This window comes from Vombatus ursinus, unplaced genomic scaffold, assembly GCF_900497805.2.
Source record: "Vombatus ursinus unplaced genomic scaffold, bare-nosed wombat genome assembly UNPS02014812.1, whole genome shotgun sequence".
In the NCBI taxonomy this organism is placed as follows: domain Eukaryota; kingdom Metazoa; phylum Chordata; class Mammalia; order Diprotodontia; family Vombatidae; genus Vombatus; species Vombatus ursinus.
Genome location: NW_020954590.1, coordinates 4,338,385 through 4,361,647, shown reverse-complemented (window position 1 = coordinate 4,361,647; position 23,263 = coordinate 4,338,385). Strand labels below are relative to the sequence as shown.

General features: G+C 35.8%; 1 protein-coding gene across 1 annotated transcript in view; it reads left to right on the top strand.

The window, feature by feature from the left end:
* Nucleotides 1-23,263, top strand: part of LOC114053720 (thymocyte selection-associated high mobility group box protein TOX) — a 371,079-nt gene that overhangs the window by 164,278 nt on the left and 183,538 nt on the right. Inside the window, exon 2 of the mRNA XM_027876850.1 lies at nt 16,215-16,280. Within this exon, the coding sequence (XP_027732651.1) occupies nt 16,215-16,280 (66 nt within the window). The remainder of the gene's footprint in view (nt 1-16,214; nt 16,281-23,263) is intronic.

Here is a 23,263-nt window from a genome sequence, read left to right as displayed (position 1 = left end):
TATCTATCTATCTATCTATCTATCTATCTATCTATCTATCTATCTATACATATATGTGTGTGTGTGTGTGTGTGTGTGTGTGTGTATATATGTATATATATACACATACATACATATAGTTTTTTCCCTCCAACTACCCTAATACTGACAGAGGTTTCATGAGTTACAAATATCATCTTTCCATTCAGGAATGTAAACAGTTCAACCTTAATAAGTCTCTTATGATTTCTCCTTCCTGTTTACCTCTTCATGTTCCACTTGAGTCTTGTGTTGGAAAGTCAAATTTTCTATTCAGCTCTGGTCTTTTCATCAAGAATGCTTGAAAGTCCTCTATTTCCCTGAATGACCATTTTTTCCCCTGAAGGATTATACTTAGTTTTGCTGGGTAGGTGATTCTTGGTTGTAATCCTATCTCCTTTGCCCTCCAGAATATTATATTCCATGCCCTGCAGTCCCTTAATGTAGAAGCTGTTAAATCTTGTGTTATCCTGATTGTGTTTCCACAACACTTGAATTGTTTGTTTCTGGCTACTTGTAATATTTTCTCCTTGACCTGGGAGCTCTGGAATTTGGCTACAATATTCCTAGGAGTTTTCCTTTGGGGATCTCTTTCAGGAGGAGAACAGTGGATTCTTTCAATTTCTATTTTGCCCTCTGGTTCTAAAATATCAGGGCAGTTTTCCTTGATCATTTCTTGAAAGATGATGTCTAAGCTCTTTTTTTGATCATGGCTTTCAGATAGTCCAATAATTTTTAGGTTCTCTCTCCTAGATCTATTTTCCAGGTCAGTTGTTTTTCCAGAGATATTTCACATTGTTTTCTAATTTTTCATTCTTTTGGATTTGTTTTACAGTGTCTTGATTTCTCATAAAGTCACTAGCTTCCAATTGCTCTATTCTAATTTTTAAGGAAGTATTTTCTTCAGCAATCTTTTGGACTTCCTTTTCCATTTGGTCAATTTTGCTCTTTAGGGCATTCTTCTCCTTATTGGCTCTTTGGACCTCTTTTGGCATTTGGGTTAGGCTATTTTTTAAGGTGTTATTTTCTTCAGTATTTTTTGGGGTCTCCTTTAGCAAGCTGTTAACTTGCTTTTCATGATTTTCTTGCATCACTCTCAGTTTTTCCTCTACTTCTCTTACTTGCTTCTCAAAATCCTTTTTGAGCTCTTCCATGGCCTGGGACCAATTCATATTTTTCTTGGAAGTTTTGGATGTAGGAGCTTTGACTTTGTTTTCTTCTTCTGGTTGTATGTTTTGATCTTCTTTGTCACCAAAGTAAGATAATATAGTCTGACTCTTTTTGTGCCGCTTGCTCATGATCCCAACCAGTTACTTGAGTTTTAAACTCTTTGTTGAGGTAACAGTCTGTTTCCAATGTGGAGTATGTACTGTCCCAAGCTTCGGGGGTTTGTACAGCTGTTTTCAGAGATACTTCTAGGGATCTGAAAAGAGTCAGTTCTTCCAAGGTGTTATGATAAGGGGCAAAGTGTTTCCTCTCCACCGCCACAACAAACTCTACCATGCCAGCGCTCCTCCTCGCCCCAGGACCACCCCTCAGAACTCTGACTCAGATCCAACCACGGGCAAAGCAAGAGATCTCTGCCTCAGCCCTGGCAAAGAGATCCTTGCAATCCCTCTCTGATCAGCCACTCGATTGCCCCTCAGTCTGTGGGCCGGAAGCTCAGGACACAGCCGCTGCCCCGAGGGCACTCTCTGGACTTGCGGCTGAAACCTAGCTTCTTCTCTCACCGCAGTAACAGACTTTTCCCACTGACCTTCTAAGCTGCCTTTGGTGTTCCTGGGTTGAGAAGTCTGGAAACCACCACAGCTGCTCGTGATTCAGTCCTCTGATGCCTGCTCCAGGGTTGCTGCTGCCTGCGCGCCCATGCCAAACTGTGCTCCTCTCCCAGCCTGGCGCAATATACCTTTCTGATCAGCCATCCAGGTTGTCTCGGGCTGGAAATTTGTTTTACTCTGTTTTTTTGTGGGTTCTGCTGCTTTAGAATTTGTTTAGAGCCATTTTTATAGGTATTTGGAGGTGTTTGGGGGAGAGCTCTAGCAAGTCACTGCTTTTCCTCCGCCATCTTGGCTCTGCCTGGATCCCATATGGGATTTTCTTGACAAAAATACTGGAGTGGTTTACCATTTCCTTCTCCAGTGGATTAGGCAGAGGTTAAGTGACTTTCCCAGGATCACACAGCTAGTGAGTGTCTGAGGCTGGATTTGAACTTAGGTCTTCCTGACTCCAGTTCCAGTGCTCTATCCACTGAGTCACCTAGCTGTCTCTATGAATTGTACACTTTGTGCAATATTTGTGATGAACTTTTAATATTCTGCCCTGCAGGCTTCTCCTTATATGCTACTGAATTTTTGTGCCTCTTCACCCTTTTGATAGTCATTGTGTAGTTAGCAAGTACAAACTGACTTTAATATATCAGCCCATTAAAGCATAAATGAAAGATAAATTTGCTGTTAAAAAATAGAAAGCATCCCAAAGTCAAATCAGCATCTTGGTAGGTCAGTACTATTTGAAATTATCTATTCTTCTGAACTCTTTCATTTTGAGAAGATAATGAAATTTGGTGATCTTTGTGGAAAGGGAGTATGATGCAGGGAAAGCCATGTTGCCCTCTTTTCTTTGACATCAGCTGCATGACTATGATCATCATTTCATCTCCTTGAGTCTCAGTTTCCTCCATGAGGATAAAATGAGGATAAAAAAGCCTTTATTGCAAACAATTACAGGTTGTCATGAGCGTCAAATGAGATAAGAACCCCCAGTCTAGATAAACAAATCAGCTGTGTGACCCTGGGCAACCTCTTAAATGTTGTTTTCTCATGTGCAAAGTTGTGATAATAATACTTGTACAGCATAACTTGCAGGGCTGTTGTGTGGAACAATGAAATAATGTATGTAAAGTGCTTTTTGAACCATAATGTGCTATAGAGATTTTGGATATTATTATATTTTATTTTCTGCTATGTCAGAATCCATTTTAAACACATATTAACAAGGTCTCTTGAAGGCAATGAAGTATTATTGAGCTTGATTATTCCTATTCTCTTTGCTCCTATTAATGCCCTCGATTGAGGAAGGGAGGATTGGATAAATTCTCCACAGGAGGCAAGCACTTCATGCCCCAACCCATTAGTATTATCAGGTCTTTATGAAATAGTCCTCCTTTACTCACACATAATCACAGCAAACTGCTAAATGGGAAAAGATGAGGTTGGAACTAGTCAAGATGCTGCTACCCTACATTTTCTAGCAAATGATTTTTCATGTTCCAGAACCTTCTAAAAATTGTGTAGAACCAAACTGAATGCCAAAGAAAATTTATAAGGAATAAAGGGAGTCAATTATCTCTTCCAGGGTCTTTAAATACACCTAAGGGATAATCGAGAATAGTTTTTCCATTTTGCAAATAAACCAGAAGTCCAAATAAGTGATTTGCCCTGAGTAATTGAGTGAATTAATGAAATAGGAAGGTAAGACTAGAACTCCTCTAGAACGTGGAAGGTCAAGACCTCTTTCCATGGTTCTCATTAACTGTCTCTTTTCTCACAAGACACAGTCTTATAAAGTAGTTGGAAATGATAGAGGGAAAAATGTTCCCAGCACCATGACATTGTGAACCAACATATTAAAATTATCTAGTAGCTATATAGCTATAGCTGCCATTTCTCTCTTTAGTTTTTAAAGGTCCTTCAGAACCTGAGTCCTGACTGACTTTCCAGTCTTCTTATGCCTTCCTCGCTGCCATGCATTCTGCTATCCAGTGACACTTGCTTTCATGCTTTTCTTCTCACATGACTCCATTTCTCAACCCTGAACATTTTTACTGACCATCTCCCATACCTGGAATAGTCACCCTCCTTATCTCTGCTTCCTGGCTTCCTTCAAGTTCTCAGCAAAAGTTCCATCTTCTATAATAGGGCATTCCCTTCTTAATCTTCCTTAATCCTAATTCCTTCCCTATAAGATTATTGCTAATTTATCCTGTATGTATCTATTTTGCATATAGGTCTTTCCATGTTGTATCCCCCATTAGGCTATGAGAGCCGAAACTGGTGTTTTTGGTTTTTCTTTTATCCCCAGAGCTTAGCACAATGCCTCGCACATGTTATTATTGTTGTTGTTTACTCATTTCAGCTGTGTCTGACTCTTTGTGACCTGCTTGGGATTTTCTTGGCAAAGATACTGGAGTGGTTTGCTATTTCCCTTCTCTAATTCATTTTACAGAAACTGAAGCAAACAGGGTTAAGTGACTTGCCCAGGGCCACCCAGCTAGTAAGTGTCTGAGATCCTATTTGAACTCAGGTCTTCCTGACTCCAGACCCAGGACTCTATCCAGTGTGCAACTTAGCTGCCAACAGCAGCTATATTAAGCACGTAGTAGATGCTTAATAAATGTTTGTTGATTTGTGGACAGTAACATTAACAATGGGAAGTCTCTAGCTGTTCCATATGTTCAAGAAGTGGGGGGTAAGGGTGAGGAGCATAGTACCATGGAAAGAACAATGACCCAGAAGTCAGAGATTTTAGGTCCAATGTTTGCTACTTAAGTGATCTTCAGCAAGTCATTTAATAAAGTCAACTGGAACATGAGGAGGTTGAACTAAATGGTTCCAGAGGCCCACTCCAAACTCAATCTCTAAAATACTATGAATTTATCTGCAAATGGTTCAGGATACAATGTCATGCTCTAGTGGCTGTGCCAAGGTAGTTCCTATGTGTATGTATGTTAAAAGAAACCATTGTCTAAGGGATAGTCTGTCCTGGAGAAAAACAAACCTTCTTCAGATTGAAACACTTTAGGAAATGACTAGAAATTAAAAAAAAAAAAATCACACTGAAACAATACATTATTTAACCTTCCTCGGTCTCAGTTTCCTCATCGTAAAACAAGAGGGTTAGACTAGATAACTCTTAATGTTTCTCTTAGTTCTATATCTATGAGATATACCATGATTTCTCAAGTGGTGATGGAGCTGAGAGTTCTATGTGTGTATACGTGTTTTAATGGCTTACATTTATGCAGAATGCAATAGTTTGTAAAGCAATTTCCGAAACATAATTTCATTCCATTTTCATGACAACCCTCTGAGATAGGTAGTAGGAGAAATAGCCCTCCTTAGCAAATGAGAAATCTTAGGCCCAGGGAGGTAGTCACATAGCTGGTAAGTGGCAAGCCCAGATCTTCTGACTTAAAGTCCAGGAATCTTTCCTTGACAATAGTATTAACTCTTACAGCACTACATAAAATGGTAAGGTAAGAGATGTGACTCTAGGTTTACTCTCTCACACTAACTTATCACAATATATAGGTGGCACAGTGAATAGATCTCTGAACTTGGAGTCAGGAAGACCTGAGAAAAAACAGCCTGTGAAACTTACTATTTAACCATGAGCAAGTCACTTAACCTCTGTCTGCCTCGGTTTCTTCATCTATAAAATGAAGATAATGTAACAACTTCCTTCCAGTTTTTGAGGATCAAATGAGATATTTGTGAAGTATTTTGCAAACCTGAAGTACTACATACATGCTAACTATTAATGCTAATAATACTTGATATAATACCTTAAGATTTGCAAAGTACTTTACAAACACTTTAAATTCTATCCTTATAAAAATTTGGTGACAGAAGTACTACGTATGTATTATTTTCTCTATTTTATAGTTGAGGAAACAGAGTTGGAAAAAGTAATATACCTTGCCCAGATAGTCACCCAGACAGTAAGTTTGAGGTAGGATTTGACAAACACATCTTTTTTTCTGACTCCAGGTCCAAAACTCTATTCACAATTCTACCCTGGCCTCTCAATTTAGTTGACAGTCTAACCTAGACTATGTAGGTAAGCACACTGCAGATAAATGTTCTAGCCTTGATAGGAGCTGAGAAACCTGTACCATGCAATTGTGGGGAGAAACTCATATGATTTCCTTTTGTGTGTTCAGAAAAAAAAATTAATTCAAAGCTACCATAGAGTAACCAGGCGTATGTGTTCTTATATTCAACTTGAGACGCCTAAGACATGCATGTTGGCTAATATAATTTTTCTTTTGAAAGCAGATGGAAGTTTGGGGGTGTATACTCTTTGGTCTTTCTCTTCCAATAAGGACTATATCTAGGCATTTGTTCATGCTATGGCTATGGGAAATTATTATAGGTTAATTTTAATGTACCAATAGGACCATAGTAGATAGTTAAAGCCCTCTGGAACCTTGCCATGATAGTTTCTGCCTACAGTTTTATGCAAAAGAATAACAGATATTTCCGTGCCAGGGCATATTCGTGGGGTGTAAAACAAAGAAAACCAATCATCTCTCTCTAGGCTACATAAGTAAGGCTATGGATAGAATACTGTATTCCATCTGAGGTAATGCACCATGCTATGAAAAAGACATTGACAAATGGGAAAGGAGGTGGCAAATGACAAAAAGGGATGAAATGTTTGGTCAGATGACTGAAAGGAAATGACTAGAACCACTATAAATATTAAAATTGCAAAAAGAAAAACAAGGAACAAAACTGTAGCTTTTGTGGGATTACTATAACTTGGAGGAAGAGAGACAATTAGTCAAAAAGATATAAAGTAAGAATAGGGAAACTGTTAGAATCATCACACAGATGTAAATGAGGCAGCAGAGAAAGCATAGGAGATTGTGGGCTCAGAATTGGAAGCTAGGCAAAAAAAAATCAACCATTAGAATGTTAGAAGAATTTTGAAAACTCTACATCTGTATTATAGAAAAATGGATTAAATGACCTTTGATATTTCTTACAATTGAAATAAAAGGTTCCATACCATGCTGGTGGATAAATCTCTAGTTGGAGTGAATGATTTCTAGGCATTTTTCCAGCATTCAGTCAGTTAGTTAAAATGTTACTAGGCTTTCACTTATAAAATCTGTAAATACTTAATTTAATCTGAAAGAGAAAATGACAAATATATCAAAGAGAAAATGGTGCATGTCTGGATGGTATACATTGTAAAGTAATATTTTTAACTGATCTAGGTTTTTGAAAAATCACCAAAATACTACTGCTTCTATTAACTGTTTGTCCTATCAAAGGTCTCTATAACCAAGGCAGTTTAATGACAATATAATTGACCCATAGTGGTCTATCCTATTATGACTAGTTAGAACCACATTGAGCTGAGCAGTAATAAGTTAGATTTTCCATGGTAATTACTTTATACCTTAATTTCAAATTTTAAAATTATTCCTCTTAAATCTTAAAGTTAAGCAGTATGTTCTTGCACTGTTTACCAATAATTTTTTCTCTTTGAGAAATTATATTCCATTTTATCCAAATTCACTTAGCCAACTTACAAGTATGTTTTTTTTATATTTTTATTACTTGAGCCACTGCAATGTCCTAATTTTTCAATTTTACTTCTCTGTACCTCTTTCCTTTAATCCATTATCTTTATGGTTTTGAGATCATCAGAATTGAGCACATTGTTCTAGATTGTCTACCCAAATTTTTGCAGAAAGGGACTTTTGCATTTTCCCCCTATATGACAGATGATGAAAAGTTCTCAGGGTGCCAAGGAATTGTAATAGCAATGAAAGAATCAACACCCAAGTAAAGTAATTAGTCTCAGATGTTTCATGCCCCATCTGTATAAGATTTAGGAACTGTGGTAAATGAGGTGAAAGCTGATAAGGTGTGGAAATTACTGAACATAGGTTAGGAGTGTTAGAAAATATGAGTATATTTCGTGAATTGTTCTTTTAGTATACAGACTCAGCAACATTTGACTGAAATATGACAAAGTGAAGTCAGACACTAAACTAGCCCTCCTTTCCCTGTGGCTCACCTAAGTTTCAACTAAAAACCCAAGTTCTATAACTGTATGCCTTATAGGTAGTTGGAAAGCAGAAGTGACAAATATATTGCATATGTAGAATTTTCTAAATATGAAATTCCATATGAAATAATAGATCATTACACAATTTTATTTAGTATAAATTTCCCTCTCTGTCTTTTGGTAGTTTAGTCAGCCAATAGAATTTTGTAATGAGGATTTTGATTGGTTTTCAGTCATTTCCATTATATACACAAGAATAGGCTTGGAATTGTTTCTAAGGTTTCTTCTCTTCATCAGTCAAGAAGTATTTACTAAACACCTATTATGTACCAAGCTGCATGCTAAATATTGGTGATATAAAGATAGAAATGAAATAGCTGCATGGTGTAGTCGCTAAAGTGTTGGACCTGGAGTTGTGAACTTTTGGACACTTATTAGCTGCATGACCCCATGCAAGTCATTTAACCTCCTCCATTTCCCCATCTGCAAAATGAGGCACCTACTTCTCAGGGTTGTTGTGAGGATCAGATGAGCTAATATTTGTAAAGAACTTTCAAACCTTAAATGCTACATAAATACTTAAAATAATGATGACAATAATCATAGCTAACATTTATACAGCACTTACTGTGTGTCAGGCACTGTGCCAAGTGCTTTACAGATATTAGCTCATTTGATCCTCACAGCAATCCTGTGAGGTAGGTGTTCTTATTACCACCATTTTATTATTACCACTGTTGAAGAAACTGAGGCAGATAGAGATGAAGTGACTTACTCAGGGTCACATAGCTAAGTGTCTGAGTTCAAATTTTAACTCAGGACTTCCTGACTGCAGGCTCTAACCACTTCACCACCAGCTTCCTCTTAAAAGATGATGATGATGATGATACAGTCTCTCCCTTTAAGGAGCTTACATTCTATATGGGAATATAACATATCCATAAACAAGTATATTCAAATTTATTCAAAGGAAAAACAAGCTAAATTTGGGCAAGGGGCACTAGTAATTGGGGGAATCAAGAAAGACTTCATTTATAAGATGGCACTTGAGCTGAGTTTTGAAGAAAATGAGATTCTAAGAGGCAGAAGGAGAGTATATTTAGGTGGGGAGGACAACTAGTACAAAAGCATGGAAATAAGAAACAGTGTTGTATGAGAAGCATAGAAAAAAAATACAATTTGTTTAGAACATAGAGTGAGGGAAAGGTAGCGATGTCTAACAAGGTAGGTTGACTCCAGGTTTTGAGGAACTTTCAGAGTTAAACAGAGAAGCTTATATTTAATCCCACTAACAATAAGGAGTCATTGTAGTTAACTGAGTAGGAGAATTATATGGCTGAATCTTCACTTTAAGAGAATCACATTGGCATCCATCTGTAGGCTGCATTGGAAAAGGAGAGGTTTGAAATAGAGAAACCAATTATGAGACTACTGTGGTCATGTAGGAGAGAAAGGGTAAGGGTCTGAATACTTGTATTCCCATGAATAGAAAGGGACAGGTGTGAGAGATGTTATGTAAATAGAAAGGAGAAGGGAGAGTGAAGAATCATGGGTAATACCCAAGTTGTGAAGCTGGATAACTTGGAAGAATGGTGGTACCCTCAATAGAATTAAAGAAGTTCAGAAGCATCATTCATTGAATGATACCAAGGCAAAGTTACGTTTGTCAGCATTTCCAGCTTCTGTTTCATTAGAACTAACTCTTTATCATTTATGTAGTTACTGCCCTTTATGTCTTCCACTTACTTGTGATGAAATTTTTCTCCTCTCCTTTATACATCTGAATCATTTAAAATAGGATAAATTACACTTTAGGACAGAATGATAAAGATAAAAGAAATACATGGTTTAGTTATGAAATAATGAGACTGTTTTACGGATCATATCAGAACGTCGCCCTTCAAAGTAGTTCCCGCAGGAGGTGAAGCATTTATTCCAGTAATGACACTAGTGCTCAAAACATTCTTGCAAATCCTTTTTAGCATTGTTTTCAAAGATAGTTTATGGGCAGCACAAGAACAACATTCACATTATTTTATGGTCATATCTTGTTTCTAGGCCCCAAATGTAGTTACCTATTTTGATCATTTACCTGATTCTCCAAATGCAGTTTGAAAGGATTCTTGGCTTTTTGCAAAGATCAAATCCATCCTCAGAGAAGGAAAATTAGTCACTATTCTCATGCGGGAAAGTTTAGAGTCAGGGCCAAGATTAGCTCTCAATTCTGTAGAGTGGCCTTGGAGCAACATCTTTTCCCCAGTGGACTGGTTAAGCTTATCAAACAAGTTTATGTTCAGCCCATACTTCTCCATGCAGTTCAGAATGGGAGGAGGAATAGTATTTGGTCCTCAATTTTAAATGAACAGGAGACCAGCTGAGAGGGTTACTATTTTTCTAGTTCAGCTACAAAGGCTCACTGGTTCTAACATGCAGTCACACAAAGAGCCAGTGTGGTACTCCCACTTTCTTCTGTTTGGACATTGATACACTCTTCTATGTCTGTTCTCTCTTCCCTCAGTCAGAGCTGCTTTTAATGACGTGCTGTGCTTGGTATTACCATTTCATTCAACTGGTGCACGGCATGGAGGCTAACTGATTCAAGACTCTATCTGGCATCAACACATGTAGCCTTGAAGCTGGAAGCTAAATAAACATACATCCTCTCACTGGTACCCCACCTCTCCCCGCCCCTTATTTGATATAATAGAGCTGCATAGCAAGTCATGATGTTAGTTTAGTAATATATTATATGGTTCTTTTTACAATATGTATGTACATCCAGGTTATTTATGTGCTCTGATAACATGACTTTTGCTGTCACTAGTTTTTAGTTAAGACTTATTTCTTTGAAAACCTTGATGCTATGAGAAAGATGCAAACAGTGGTAATATACCTATTCCCCAGAGTTGATGTAAGGATAAAATAAGATATTTGAAAAGTGTATTGCAAATTATAAGGTGCTTTATAAATGCTATTATTATCATTATCATCATCATTATTATTATTACTGAAAACTTTATTTAGAATTTGAATGCTATGTCTAAAAGTCCTTGGAGAGGAATTAGGGTAATTAGCTAGGTAGTACAGTAGATAAGAGTATTGGACCTGGAGTCAGGAAGACCTGATTTCATATCCAGCCTTAGATACTTACTAATTATTGTGACCCTGTACTACTTTACCTGTCTGCCCCAATTCCCTCAACTGTAAAATGAAGATAATAATAACATCTATCTCCTAGAGTGCTGTGAGGATCAAAAAAAATAATATTTGTAAAGCACTTAGCACAGTACCTGGTACATAGTGGATGCTTCATAAATGTTTATTTCCTTCCTTTCTTCCTTCCTTTTCCAGATAAGAGTGTGCAGGTTAGAGTGGACTAAGGAAAAGGGAACTGAATTAAAATCAGAAAACCTGCTACCTTAGGCAAGCTGCTTTACCTCTCAGTGGGTCCATTTCCTTCCCTATAATAGTAATAACTGAAGTAAGTGGTTTGAATTAGGTAACCTGTATGGTCCCTTCTAGCTCCAAAATTTTAGGATTTTCATCTCTGCTGACAATTGGCTAAAATTACATGATGCCAAGGCATTCAGAGAGTGCTGGCCCAGCGTGTGACCTGCTGAAGTTTCCAGTATGCAGATTCCAAATTGTGTGGTTGACTGCCACTGTCTTCATGGAAGCAAGAGCATTTCTTCTACTTTCAGGAGCTCTATGAGGCCAGGAGTTAGCAATATTTCACCATTTTTCCCTCTGTGCTTACACCTAGGCAATCATATAACCATCTCCTTTCTGTGGGCAGAGAAGAGAACTGTGTTTGTTCTTACATATTTTTGAGTGGTCATAAGCACCTTTGTAATAAACACAATTTATATGGCAGTAGGATTGATTGTTAGTTTCATTCATAGATCACTGAATCCAGGCAATTAGTATACTTCATAATAAATAATAGCATGGTTATCATTTCTAGGAAAGTCTAGAGCCAAACTTTGAATACCTAGTAATTTGCATGTATTGTTTTCTTATAGATTCTTTGGCTTTCCTAGAAGCTAGGTCTGTATCAGCCATCTACTAATCCATCAAATAAACAAGCCAGCATACTTTTATTAAGCACCTACTACTGCCAAGCACAGTGCTAAGTACTGGAGGTACAAAATAAGACAAAATCCTTCAAGATGCTCACAATCTAACAATCACTGCCCTTGCTGTAGGGCCCTCAATAGAATGTTCAATAGGAACAGGGAGTATTTCTTTTTCTTTTAACATAGTGCCTTTCAGAGTCAGTGCTTAAGAAGCAATTTCCTAAATAGAATGGGATTCTAGGTGGCTTTGTGCTAACTCTGTTAAAACTCAATAAGACCAGAGTTCAGATTTTGTCTTAGGATGCTAACTATAGATGAGTGATCCTGAGCAATCTATGGACATTCTCTTAGACTTAGTTTCCTTATCTGTAAAATGGGGATAATAATATCACCTACTTCTCATAGATGTTTTGAGGACTAAATGAGATAATATGGGTCAAGTGCTTCATAAACCTTGAAGAGCTATAGAAATGTTAGCTATGATCTTTGTTATTAAAATAGTCTTGTGGCCACATTCCAAAAACTGTCTCACCTGTCCTCAAGCCAAAACCAAATCCCTTGTCATTTCTTTCATTCAGCTAACATTTATTAAATGCCTAGTATGTATTTTGTACTGTTAGGAAGACATTGTGAAAAATACCAACGTAAAGAAAACATGATCCCTGACCTCAAGAAAGTTGGGATTGATTTGGAAGAGAGAAGACACATGCACATAATTTTAATACAGGTTAGAATATAAGTACATTAAAAGTATAGAGTGTTATGAAAGCAAACATTGCTTCCAGCTGACAAACCATGATACTTGGCCAAATCTACAGTCATTATAAATACACTTTATAAGTAGTAATTCATTTGCCATTAATTATTTTAATCATTAAAAAGAGAAAAATATTAGTCATGGGAAATATATCCCCGAAAGAAACCTTTTTTTTTTTTAAGTCAGACCAAAAAATCAGTATTACTTTGATTCACTCAAGAAACTACTAGAAAAAAAAGAAATGTCTTAATTTCACATGCATCCTGACAAGGAAAACATCTGCTAAAGGATTCTCTGTTTTTTTCTGCCCCATCATCAATGCAAGGTAAATGAGCTATATATGACCATAGTCAATTTTTTAATCCTGATATTTTTGAGGTCCCCAGTTTCCTCCTATATGTTGAAATTTTACCCAAATTAGTCATATTTTAAAGAATAATAACTGTTTAACCCTGTAGAGTCCTACTGGGTTGGAAGTCACATAGAACATATGGGCAAGAAACTAACCCTTCTGAGCCTTACTTTTCCATTTTAAAAATGAAAGAGTTGGATTGGATTACCTCTCAAGTCTTCTGGCCCTAAACCCATAATCTTATTATAGTTTCATAATCTTTCAAAAATAACATTTCAGGGGAGTTGCAATTTCTTTGAGTAAATAGTGGAATCTGCCTCTCAATTTTTGGTTGTTAAAATATGAATTCAATAGCTATTTGTTAATCACCTACTACATACAATGACGTTCAGCCAGTCCTATTGTTTAATTGGCTTGTTTTTATGACACTTCAAAATGAGTTCTAAAATTATGCCCCAAAGGTTGTGTACTTGTTTCTGCTTTTTTTCCTTCCAAATTGAATAACTAGCTAAATCATATGCTCCAAAATGTTTATCACAGTATGTAATAATTCTTAGAGCCACATATCTTTTCATATTATAGCATCATTTCTCAGTTTGGTTTTGCTTAGGTAATAACACTTTATAATAAAAATGATCTTATAAAGAACATTAACATTTAAAATTACATATTAGTATGAACATTGAATTGTTACATAATTTGAAGATTTTTCTCAATGGCATGAGAGTTTAGGAACTGAGATCCATAGTGTGCATAAGATCATATGGAATTCACTGAACCACTTCTCTTCAGTTTTATCTGTTACAATCATAAGAACTGTCAACATTTAAAATATTTCTTTTTGGTCTACACATTAAGAACATTTGCAAACAAACCATATTAGTCAAACAGTGAGTAGAAAATGCCAAAAATGTTAAGTAAATCTTTGCAGTCCCAGAATGATCTATAAAATATAACAGCTAGTCAGGATTTGGGTGGGGTGGGGAGGTCAACCATCCATTGGGTTGAACCAAAATATTTCAATTGGGGTAGATTAGAATATCACATTATATTTTCACCTGTCTTGCAACATAATATTAGATATGTCCTTTGATTTTTGGTACCTTAGACTAGTTGTGTTAAATTCAAATAAAAATGGGGGCCACTAAACAATATATAAGGATCCCTGAAGGCTACATATTGATTTAGAAAACCACATATTAACTGTGTATGTTTTGGTGTATTTTTATTTATTTTCTGAAATGTTTCCCAATTACATTTTAACCTGGTGCAGGCACCACCCAGGAATGTTGTAGGCTGCATACTAGTCTTGTATTTAATACTTTGGCCTTAGATAACATATATCAATGGAATAATCTGCCTAAGTGAATATGTGTTGAACCTTTATAAAGGTGCTGTTTATTTCTAGATGGTACTACCAACCATTTCTTTCATGATTAGTTGTATTTCTGTTTAAGATCATATACGACCCACAAATTATGATTTTTTTTTCACAGAACGAGACAAGGTAATGTTAAGAATGTCTTAGACATCTTGAGCTTTGTATATTAGAAGAGAACCCAATCACTTAGGAACAAAGTGTAAAATACTGTGACTGAAGCATTCTTTCTATCAGAATGGTGTTTGTGTGTTTATGTATCTGTAATACATAACTTTAATAAGGTAGCTATTCCCTTGCATCACTATTGATAACAGCAAAAATACTGTGTACTTTCATGTTTGCAGTTAACATATACTTCATTTTTAAATGTATATATATGCAAGTCAATGAAGTTGAGACTGGATAACAGCATACTGGTAGAGGGATTGCAGCCTGCTTGAGGATTAAGTGTAAGCAGTCCACCTAAAATCTGAATAGAATGTTAGCACCCTTCTCCTTTTCCTAGTGTTGATGCTGCTGCTTCATGAACAATTTGAAATTCTCTTTCATTTGATGTATCTTGAATTGAACTTACTAATCATGTTCTTCCCTCCAAATTGTTCACTCAGTCAGCTTACAGAGACAACGTAAGGCTTTTGTGATGCCCCACATGAATTATTTAGATATATTTTTATATTTGTTGATCTATATATAATAGAAACCCCCCTCAAAAAATCTATACAACTCCCCCCAAAGTACATTGCCTAAAAACTGTCAATTTATCAATTATTAACAGAAAGAAAGGGAATGTCCTTTAAATCAGTCTACAAGCCTTTGTTAAGCACCTGCTATGTAGCAGATACTCTACTAGGTACTGGGGATACAAAGTAAAAAGTGAAACAGTTCCTGCCCTCAAAGAGCTTACATTTAACTTTGATAATGTGGTATTTAACACTAACCATTATAATTGACCAAAGTTGTGTTGCTTCTCAACATTACATCACTTCATACAAGTAAGCACTTTTCTGTGAAGTTTTTCATTTCAGTCCTTCCTTGCAGACCATTAATATACCATTTGGTTAGTAACATTCTAATTTGGTCAATCATTCCCTAATCATTGGGCACATTGTGTTTTCCAGATTTTGGTAAACAGAACCTGTTTACCCAGATTACAACTGGGTAATTTGGGAAGGATAGATTTAACAACTAAGGTGGCATATTCTAAATTTTATGTATTAACCAATTGTAATTCTTCCCCACAATTATTTGCCACTTACTCTATCCAAATATTGTATATATGTGTATATAATGTATATACATACATATTACATATATATGTATATATATAATATATAACACAAAATTTTTTTATCTACATTTCACTTGAGTCTTCTGCTGAGACCAGTTTTAATTTGTTTTGAAAAGTCAGCACTTGTTCATTTCTCAGATCTAAAGTTAGAATCCATTGAGCTGTGCCTCAGTACATTTTCCATTTTCATCTCCTCTTGTCAGAAAGCGTGCCATTCATTTAATCCTTCATTACAACCAAACAGCAATATGTAGACAGGGTGAACAAAATGAGCCATTTTGTTTTAAAACAGATTGCAGATGAAAGGAAACCATTCATTTCGTGCTTACTTGCTGTAATTACTAGACCACTAATTATTCCCAATCACTGACATCCAGGGTCAATGAGGATGACAACAGGAACATCAAAGGCAAGATGGGCTCAGCGAATGACAGGTTTCCCATATTCCAGGCTGCAGTATATTTTTATGGTTACTGTTTTCCAGTCGATGTAGAAAAACATTCAAGATTGCTGAATGTTTACTATTATTTCATTCGCAGTTTGACGGTGAGAACATGTATATGAGTATGACAGAGCCGAGCCAGGACTATGTGCCAGCAAGCCAGGTGGGTTAATTAATCTTCTCTGCCTTGTTTCAAATTGTAATTAAACAAATTCAAAGAGTTGCATTGCAAATGAGTGGCACTATCAGTAACTGCTGCAATCAGGAATAATCATAATTTATAAACAAAGCATTTAAGCCTTGTTTCCAGTTAATGAGATAGAGCTGATAAAACACCGGAGTTGGCGTTTGTTGAAAGATGCTACCTTGTTTCCTCTCCAGAATGCAAGCAGCTGTTTTGCCAGCATGATCTTTCCTAAACAGTTGTTTTACCTTTAGGAAATAAAGTCTTTACAGGTGCAGGTTATTTGTGCTCCTGACTGCAGACAAGTTAATCATTATAAGCTGCACATGTCACAAATAGCTTTAATTATCCACTGTTAGGCCAGTTTTAGACCAAGTGTTGCATTTAAAGCAGAAATCATATGGCTGGAGAAGGTTTGCCAAGAGTGAAACCATCAGCAGTACTGTAATGATTCTCTCAAAATCTACTGTGAGGTTTTCACTTCTAGGCCAAAATATATAATATGATGAGGCCCGTCAAGGGCATGGTTGAATCCATTTTGCTGGAAAGAGTTGGCAAAGCATTTAGTCAAGAGAAACAACGATGACAAAAATACAATGGAAACAAAAGGGACATTTATACTTTTAAAAGAAATGCTTGGTTCTTTGTTTGTCATATACTTAAATTTAGTCTTTGGTCCAGAGAGAAAATTAAGGAGCAAAGTGTACTGATTAGAACTCTCCCAGACTGTACATACGATGCAAAATAACAGTAATATGGGAAAGAGGGGGAAAAAAACGAGGAAGAATTGAATATAATCATCATGTGGACCTTCTGCTCCTTGTATTTTATAGCAGTAGTAGAGTCATTTCAGTTTTAAGTCTAAGTCAGAACAGCAGAAATATGAATTCATATACAGTGATTTTAAATACCTACCCTCTCTATCTGAATAAGGTAGTTTCCAATTTTAAATCTATGATCCTGTAATCCTATTGTATCTTTAAAAATTGACCAGAGATAGGCTGTGAAAATGTCATACAACAATTGTTTTGAAACTTCCATTCTTTGATCAACAGTGTTTTTAAGTAAACACTTAGGATTCAACCAAAAACGGTATTTGGGTTTTCCATATCTCTAGACTCCATTCTTTTTTTGGTCTGTTGTAGTAATGATCATGAGAATGCCTTTGGAAGCCTTAATTTTGCATTTAGGATTCTCATGTGACTGAATTCATCAGATAAAAATGCTCTAAGATCCATAGGTGCTTGTGAATGGAATTGTTTGATTAAAAAATGAAAAATGTTATTATTAATTTTTTTTCTAACCATCAATCCCCAAACTGTACTGACAAGTTTAGTATTACTATTAGATTAAAGCAACCTCATGTCATCTCATTTGTGCCTTTAGGGTTTTGAAGTGCAGGGGCTAATTGAATTTGTTTGAAACAGTAGAAACACAAACTCAGTGAATGATTACTGTTATAAAGCAGCTGCTACCTTTCAGAGAATCATTAGGTTGGTCTTGAAGAGTTTTGAAGAAAGCCTTGTAAATTTGCAGCTGATATATGCTTTCTGCTTCCCCTAGCACTACCCCCTAGATTTTTAATGGAAGCACCATGGATAATTTAAGCATCAGTCTAAAAATCAAACAACATTTTGAGCTTTAAATTTTTATGCTGTGTATTCACCAAGCACATTTTAAATACCAGTGATCTCATTTACCAAGGAAAAAACAATCCCAAATGATTTTTTTTTATATTTTCGAAAACGATGGTAGGTTTCTAAGCCAGAAACCAATTCATTTTCTTTTAATAGTTTACCCTTTTTCTGAAAGTATTTTTTAAAAATTGAGCTTTGCTAAGAATTCAGTTAGTGTAAAATAGTTCATACACTGGGAGAAATTAAGTTTACAAATTAAAGTCACTGAATAATCTTAGCAGAATTTACGCTTGAGGTCTTCTCCCCCTTCCCCTTTGCCTTTTTTCCAACTGTAATATGGTATTTTCACAAAACCATTACCTGGTATTATTTCAGGGAATTTTAATCAATTTATCCCCTTTAGGCTAACATAAATAAGACTTCAGTCATCCTGCAGCTAAAAAAAATAGTTTTGTTCTTTTTCCTACATAACATCAAACATCTGCATAGTTTGGTAATCTTAGACAACTTGCCTCACAGCATCACTCAACAATTATAATTTCTGTTCAATTTTCAAATCCGTACATGCTCTGGGACTTATAGACTAAGTTGCTAAGTAGCAACATATGGCACACTACTGCTCCTGTGATGTTGCTGCAAGCAAATAGCATAATTCTATACTTGAAATGATTTTTATAGAAAGCCATTGCTGGAACTGAGCCAGGAGTGTAAGTATACTGTAAAAATTAATGATATTCTTTTAGACAGTCCCAAAGGGCTGTTTGGCACTACTCTCTACTGCATGCATTCTATACTTCTTATGCTAGAGTACACAAGCCTTTTTTGGATCTAATTCTGTAGTTGGTAGGCAGCTTTTAAATTAATTACACCACCCATGATATGCCTGCCAACTATGTAATAAAAACACATGACATTTCTACCGCTCTCTGGATTTCATTCTTAGAACATTTACCACATTGCTTTATAATACTTCTAATTGTGGTGACCTCTTAGTGTTCAGTTATAACCATTTTAACTTATTCTTCCAGGGGATTGAGTTATACAAATGGAAGAGGTCTCATGTTATTTAAGAAATGCATGCAGTTCATTACTGAATTTTTTTTTTCTTTCTAAGTGATTCACTCAATAGAGGGAGCTGAAAAATGTTAGTGAGTTGATCAGCTTTCTAGACTGGGAAATACAAGATCACAGAATCTTAGGGTTGGAAGAGCTTGTTGAAATCACCTAGTCTGAACCCTTCATTTTAGAGATGATTAAACTGAGGTCTAGGAGGGAGGGTGAAGTCATTTTATGATGTCTGCATGTGATTATAACCAAGACTCAAAGCCAGGCTTTTTGACTCCAAGTGCAATAGACAGAGGTTATTTCTCATGTTATGTACCCTTTATCACTTCATTTGTATTGGTTTCTGTTCTAGTGGTCAAGGCTACTTTTTCCCAACCTATATGTCAGGATACAACCGTGCTTGGGAAAAAGCAAATTGGACTCTTCCAGTGGTTAGGGTTTCTCTTATGAATAGATCTCCACATGAGCCAGTTGTGGACAATTAATCAATCCCACAGGCATGGGATCTTGCTTTATCTAGGTGGGCCTTCTGAAATGGTAGCAACATATTTCATTTTCATAGCATGAAGAAGCTTAGGAAGCATGATTCTCTAGTTTAAAAAAATAAGAACAACAATAATGACAACAAAACCCCAAACTTTCTTTCATTGAAGTGGATCTAGAGAATCCCTTATTCCTTACTGTCAGATAGACTGTGGAGAATTCACATAATCTGACTAAAAAGAAATTAAGCAGATCTAGTTACTTGTCTACCCTTGCTAAAACTACATTCTGCATTCTTTTGAGTAAAGCTTTTAAAAATATATATATTAGATCCAGTTCACTTTTCAAAACAGCTAAGTTGGAGTTTGATCAGAGGGGATGCTAGAATTTGGGTCTCTGAATTTTGAATGTGAGTATCTGACTGAGCTCTTGGACGAGAAAGATGGAAGATTCTAGCAGAGCAGTTGGTGTATATAACTTAGAGCTAGCTCTAATGCTAACTTCAGTGACTCCAGAAATTATATTTATCTTATGTCAGGCTAGTGTGTTAGAAAAATAAAAAAAAATAAGGGAAAAATCATTTAATCTTGGCCCTGAATTAGATTTCTTTCTAAAAAGTTGATTGTTCAATGTGTTTTTTTCCCCAAACTGAGTATCATTGTGTAGTAAATTTTTTGATGTTCAGTCATTTCAGTCACGTCTGACTCTTTGTGACCCCACTGGGGTTTTCTTGGCAAAGATACTGGGGTAGTTAACCATTTCCTTCTCTAGATCATTTTACAGGTAAGGAAACTGAGGCAAAAAGGGTTAAATGACTTGCCCAGGGTCACCCAGATAGTAAGTGTCTCAGGCAGATTTGAACTCAGGAATTTGAGTCTTCCTGACTCCACTGCCCTTCTGCACCACCTGGTGCCCTTCCATAAGTAAATAGTAATGAGGTGGATAAAAAACATTTTTATTTAATTAGAGAAGTTCTTAAGCTAATCATGACAACTTAAAATTATTTTAATTTTGTGAATTTATAATTATTCAAAAATCTCAAATATGAGACATGGGCATTATTATTTGACTACACCTGTAATTTCTTCAATATGGTGCACTTGTGGTGGAGATCTTCTACCATTTCAAGTCACCACCTCTTTTTCCTATACAGACTCTTAGAAAGTTATGTGGAACACTGAGAAATTAAGGTTTGCAGGTTTGCAAAATAAGGCTTGCAAAGGGTCACACAGCTAGTTTGTGTCAGAGATGATGCCTGAATCCAGATCTGCCTGACTGACACTGAGAGCTCTCTCTGGACAGTACCTTGCTGCCTCCCACCTGCATTGTAGGTACTTATGTATACCGATTGCTAAGGGAAGCCTACTTCAATGATGATGTGAAAATTATTTTGTGAGGCCCATCATACAACGAAAGAAAAATAGAAACAATTCACTCTTGACAAGCACTTATTAAGCATCTACTATTTACTGTGCTAAACACTATGGGTATAAAGACAAAAATTTTTTAAAAAGTGAGACCATCCTAGTGCTGTTTAGATTAAATTGAGGACTAAATGTATCTCTTCATGAATATGTGGGTTTAAGAGGAGTTTGTCATTGTATACGTGCTTAATTAATTAGCCTTTGTTAACCTAATTTTGGAAGTTATACTTTTTCCTGCATATTTTATATCTTGGCCAGAAATAATGTTTTAGGCTATGTTTTTTCATTCATTTCATCCAACATTCATTATTATGCTTCCCATAAAGTTTTTAAATGGCTGAGTATCACTGCTTCTCTATCTCTGGTTCTGTTTCTTATTTAGCCTCAAGATCAAGAGTAATAAAATACAGAATAAACTCCTTTTAATTTTGTTTGTTGGAATCTAACAAATATTTGGTTTTACCAGACTCCTTTGAATTTGATATATCAATATTACAAAGGCTGCAGATATATACATACATATGATATTATAAAGTTATAGTATCAGACATTTTAAATAATGATTAGAAATCAGTATGTGCAACAGAAATACCGTAACCTCAAGTATGACACACATACATACACATAAGAAAAACATTTCCAAGTTCCTTTTCTGCAGAGGTATCTTTAACATTTGCATTGTAATTATATACATTTATATATGTGTAGATATATATGCATATATGTAATACAGATTTAGATTTGAGAAACAGTATAATGATGTACTTTCCTGACAAGGAAATTCACTCACCGTTTGGGAGCTAGATGGATTAGGAGATATAAGCTGAAGAAATAGTCAAGGCAACACATTTTAAGGGTACTTTATTTAAAATACCTTTTTTTTCTTTTGGTCCATAAGATATCTATGATCATGACATGAATTTGAACTACAAATTAAAACAACCTTCCTTTTGGCAGAGGCTCCAGAAGGAACATCGACTTGACCTTGTGAACTTTGACCCAGTAAAATGATAAAACTGCCATGCTTTGATTAATCTAGTTAGCCTAACAGAGTCTGGCATCTCAACAAGCCCAAACTAGTTACTCAAACCAGTCTTCAGTGTAACATTCAAATGATTACTCTGTGCAATCCCAGAGGTATTCATTACAGACAAAATTGCTCTTGTTGTCTTGCCTACAAGCTGAGTTTTCAATGGGAAATGAAAGGCTGCTTGGAAAAATAGGCCACCTAATTAAGTTAAACTACTCTAGCATTTGGCTTGACATCTTCATTACTCAAAATTAAAAAGATGCTTCACTTGAGCACACAAGTTACTATTGTTTATGTTGTTTTCTTCCTAAATTGGCTTCTTACATAGAAGTCTGTTTTTCAGAATTATATCTTGTAATAGCTCACATATTTCTTGCAGTTTATAAAAATGTCTTAATAGCCAGTATAGACAGTTATAACAGGTACGATCCAAATAGGGAATACCTGCCATAAGAGTCCAGTGACTTTAAAAGGCCCACCAATCTTTTAGCATATTTGTCTCATATTGCTTCAATATTGGTGTTAATATTCAAAAGATTCTCCCCCCTCCCCCACTCTGCTTTTCTTTTATTTACAAGTTTACTACTTTTTCTTACTGCTTTTATTTACAAGTTTACTACTAAATCTGTTTGCTTGAAGAGTACTCCTCGAAGAGTAATTGAATTCAGAGATGATTCGAGGAACATCTGCAAGTTTAAACTGAATTCCATTTGTCCACTGCTTTACGTAGCTCCATAGTGGAGCTATTTTAAGAGCATTTTAAAATGTAAACACGTGTAGAACACACCATCTACTGATTGCCAGATCCTACTCAATGACACTAATGAGGCTGCTGACAGGTTAAATGTTGTGTATCATATACATTTCCAAGCTGTGGGATTTGTGAGTGTAAGGCTCATTTTTTATTTCAGAATATAAATATTTGTTGCTAAATACGCTTAAGAATTTTATTGGGACTGTCTTGTAGTATGTTTTTCAAGCATTAGGGAGAATATGTTTCCATGATAAATTCCCTAAAAGAAAATCTGAATTGTAGAGCATCGGTTGTGAAAGTAAGACTGTTGCTTCAGCAGCAACTCTTCAAGGCCTACTGAGACACATGAGCACCTGGTCGAGTATGTCATGTTGGCATCTCATCCCTCCCAGCTAGCCAGTAGTTTTGATAAATTTTGAAAAGTATTCCTTTATTACTTTACAATTTTAAATTTAGAAGTTTTTCAGCTGTGTTTAATGAATGAGCAGATAAGGAGATGAAAAATTAACCTTACTCCTTAATTTTGCAATCTCACATTTTTCAACTTCATCCTTCTGGCCTTCCATGGA